Here is a 3,930-nt window from a genome sequence, read left to right as displayed (position 1 = left end):
GGTATGGGGCAGGTTTGAGTGCCCCGCGGTGGGGTTATGGTATGGGGCAGGTTTGAGTGCCCCGCGGTGGCGTTATGGTATGGGGCAGGTTTGAGTGCCCCGCGGTGGCGGTGGGGTTATGGTATGGGGCAGGTTTGAGTGCCCCGCGGTGGCGTTATGGTATGGGGCAGGTTTGAGTGCCCCGCGGTGGGGTTATGGTATGGGGCAGGTTTGAGTGCCCCGCGGTGGCGTTATGGTGGGGTTATGGTATGGGGCAGGTTTGGGGCAGGTTTGAGTGCCCCGTGGTGGCGTTATGGTATGGGGCAGGTTTGAGTGCCCCGCGGTGGCGTTATGGTATGGGGCAGGTTTGAGTGCCCCGTGGCGGTGGGGTTATGGTATGGGGCAGGTTTGAGTGCCCCGGTGGTGGGGTTATGGTATGGGGCAGGTTTGAGTGCCCCGCGGTGGCGGTGGGGTTATGGTATGGGGCAGGTTTGAGTGCCCCGCGGTGGAGGTGGGGTTATGGTATGGGGCAGGTTTGAGTGCCCCGCGGTGGCGGTGGGGTTATGGTATGGGGCAGGTATCCGCTACGGACACAACAGACACAATTTTGCATTTTAAATCATCGAGGGCAATTTGTAATGTCCAGAGACACCGTGACGAGATCCTGAGGCTCATAAAAATAAAAAATAAATGTATCTGTGACCAAAAGATGCATATTTACATGTTTACATCCGATAGTGAACATTAGACCCTATATCCATATATCCATATATGTTTTCTTTATATGAACCATAGCTCGGTAAATTCCATAATTGTTGCATGTTGAGTTTATATTTTTTTGTTCAGTATTAAATGGGAATGTTTGTGTGTTTCAAGGTGTCCTTATCTCAAGGTAGAACGTGTTGGTAAATTAAATGCACTTCATTGGTTGAGTTGCTACTTCGTCTCAAACCAATATAAATGCGTTGGTACGCATAAAAAGGCGCACGGCATTGCGCCAAAAAAAAACACAATATACGATTTCCAACAGTGGTCTAGTCACGTGGGCTCCTGTATCCTAAAGCTGAACGCTGCCCAAGTCATTACCATCAGTTTCTCTTGGGGTCTTTCAGTTTACACTCTGATGAAAGTCGTCCTTAATTTCCGCATCGGTTGCGTTGAGATGGTTAGCTAACTCTTGCGTCACCGCATCTCTGCCCATCTGATCGTTTCTCCTCTTCTCCATGATCAAGTCGTCAAAACTCTGAAATTCAAGGACGTGACTTTTCTTTTCAGAAAACAACATTTTCAACCTGTAGGGCTGCTTTCCGATACGGATCTCTCCTCCGATTTTAAATTCCCTCTTCCCGAACCTGCACCACGCAGCAAAGCACTCAGAGTTCCTCCAGTCCAGCTCTCCGTCTCTCGTTCCTACTTGCTGCACCGCGTTCTGCACCACCACCTCCGGAGGCAGCGCGCGGAATTTATACAGCCCGTTTACTATCCTGCCTCGCTTTCCCTGACTGGCATCTGTCAGGAAATTATTCTTGATTTCAGCCCGGTGCAGGTGAACGACCTGAAAGTCGCCCACGTACACAACCCAGTGAGGGTACTGGCCCGTAGCCACGAACTCCACCAAATCCCCCGGTATGCACTTGTTTAAAAGATTCTCAGTGGAATACGTGCTCATATCAGAGAGTTTGAGATTTTTCTCGTACACAGATTCGTCACGATAGTACACTACACACTCCAGCTCGTTGCAGTTATCGTATTGTTTCTCTTCCTCGTTCTGATCCTTGTCCGGTCCGTCAACACGTTCCTCTTGTTCGTCGTCGTCCGCGGAGAAGATATAAGACACTCCGATCCGGGGCCCCAGCTCATCCTCCGTGTCAAACCCGTTCGGATCTGCGGTCGGAACATTGTCATAAGTCAGATGTGTCAGTTTCTCAACCTGGTTACCCATGCCACTTCCAGGTGGGTGGTGACAACAACAACAACAAAAATAAATGACACGTCTCCACCTGTTCCAGGCGCGGAGGTGGTGAGGTCGGTGCTTTAGGTAGGAAACGTAACACGACCGGTAATTCGATCCGGGTAGGACTAATTTCAAGGTGTGGGACGGTTCCAAGCCATCATCAAATGCATCCGGTCAAAAATACAATACCGGGATGATGTCCAAAAAGATTCTGGATATCAACCTAGTGAAAAAGAGAGAGCATGTTTGAGTTTTTAAAATGTCCAAGGCGGTGATATTTGACATTGTCCCGTTAAACTCTGAGTGGTCGGTCAACATTTCAAACAGGTGTATACACCTGTTTAAACCGGTTAGCAGGCATTTTAAAATCAATAAAAGAAACGGCGTTTTTACTCACCCCAAGGTCTTGTAGATATTGAAAGTACATCACCGACGAGCCATTCGTTATTATAATCCACAGGAAACGACATATAACTGTCTACAGCTTGGTTTTCGGTCTCCTTTCTCAGAAGACTCCGGCTAACTGAAACGCGGCCGACTCCACCGTGGTTTCTGTGTGAACTGAAACTGGTGTGTCTCTTAAAGAGACAGCGCACTTTATTACGACGGCTTGTCTCTTAAAGCAGCGCACATTTATTACGACGGTGGTGTCTCACCACGGCTTTATTACGACGGTGTGTCTCTTAAAGAGACAGCGCACATTTATTACGACGGTGTGTCTCTTAAAGAGACAGCGCACATTTATTACGACGGTGTGTCTCTTAAAGAGACAGCGCACATTTATTACGTCCAACAAGTGATAACCACTAGACCACGCCCCTTAACTCGTGCATTACTTCCTATTTGTTTTCCTCCTCCTTATCGTGGGGCAAAACCGACGTGGCGTTTGGTTTATGTTCACCAGATGCACATGCGGTTTGCCATATCTGGGTTTTTGTTGTGTGTGTGTTTTTAAACCGGATGTCTAGCCTGCATTTTTTTGTTGTTAATATATGCCATTTTAATATATGCCATTTTAGCAGACGCTTTTATCCAAAGCGACTTACAGTCATGTGTGCATACATTCTACGTATGGGTGGTCCCGGAATCGAACCCACTACCCTGGCGTTACAAGCGCCATGCTCTACCAACTGAGCTACAGCACACGTGGCCTCGCAATGCTGCCGAACGGTTTTGATGCCGCGGAGAAGATAATTTAGAGACCAACGCTAATAATTAGAACAAGATGACAGGTGTTCTCCTATGGACCTACTGGTTTCATAGACTGGCAGAGATACCAACAGACTGGGACACCCAGGGTCTATTTACTGTTTCAGATTGTGTTTCTGACTCAGTGCTTTATTTTTAGCTGTTGTTGTTCAGAGTGGCTCCTGTCTGTCTGTCTGCTGAGTGGTGACTGGGGGGGGCGTGGGGGGGGTGGGGGGGGATATCAATACATCAGTCCTTTTTATTTTGAAACCTGACATTTGATTTCAGTTGTCTGTCCCCAGAAGGAATGTCTCCCCACCTGTCTGCCTGGCAGGGCTCAGAGAAGAGTGTTACACTGCTTCAAAGACCAACTGTTCAGGTGTTTTACCACCCGAATGAAGACTGTGTGTTATAGGCCCCTGGTGCCTCTGTAGACTGTCCTGTCTTGTCCTGTCCTGTCCTGTCTTGTCCTGTCCTGTCTTGTCCTGTCATGTCTTGTCCTGTCATGTCTTGTCCTGTCTTGTCCTGTCCTGTCTTGTCCTGTCATGTCTTGTCCTGTCATGTCTTGTCTTGTCCTGTCTTGTCTTGTCCTGTCCTGTCTTGTCCTGTCTTGTCCTGTCCTGTCTTGTCCTGTCCCTGTCCTGTCCTGTCTTGTCCTGTCCTGTCCTGTCTTGCGCTGTCCTGTCTTACCTGTCTTGTCCTGTCCTGTCTTGCCCTGTCTTGTCCTGTCCTGTCTTGCCCTGTCCTGTCTTGCCCTGTCCTGCCCTGCCCTGTCCTGTCTTGCCCTGTCCTGCCCTGTCCTGTCTTGC

General features: G+C 48.9%; 1 protein-coding gene across 1 annotated transcript; it reads right to left on the bottom strand.

Moving 5' to 3' along the window:
• Positions 1–424: 424 nt before the first annotated feature.
• Positions 425–2,151, bottom strand: LOC127922586 (protein LRATD2-like). Its single transcript, XM_052506423.1, has one exon. It carries the CDS (start codon positions 1,919–1,921, stop codon positions 1,088–1,090), a length of 834 nt encoding a protein of 277 aa, XP_052362383.1. The 5' UTR covers positions 1,922–2,151; the 3' UTR covers positions 425–1,087.
• Positions 2,152–3,930: the final 1,779 nt, after the last annotated feature.

This window comes from Oncorhynchus keta, unplaced genomic scaffold, assembly GCF_023373465.1.
Source record: "Oncorhynchus keta strain PuntledgeMale-10-30-2019 unplaced genomic scaffold, Oket_V2 Un_contig_2633_pilon_pilon, whole genome shotgun sequence".
Classification (NCBI taxonomy): domain Eukaryota; kingdom Metazoa; phylum Chordata; class Actinopteri; order Salmoniformes; family Salmonidae; genus Oncorhynchus; species Oncorhynchus keta.
This window is presented reverse-complemented; position numbering and strand designations above follow the sequence as displayed.

What these genes read in the sequence shown, in the direction of transcription:
- LOC127922586 (XM_052506423.1), bottom strand. Translation starts at nt 1,921, where the DNA reads ATGGGTAACCAGGTTGAGAAACTGACACATCTGACTTATGACAATGTT.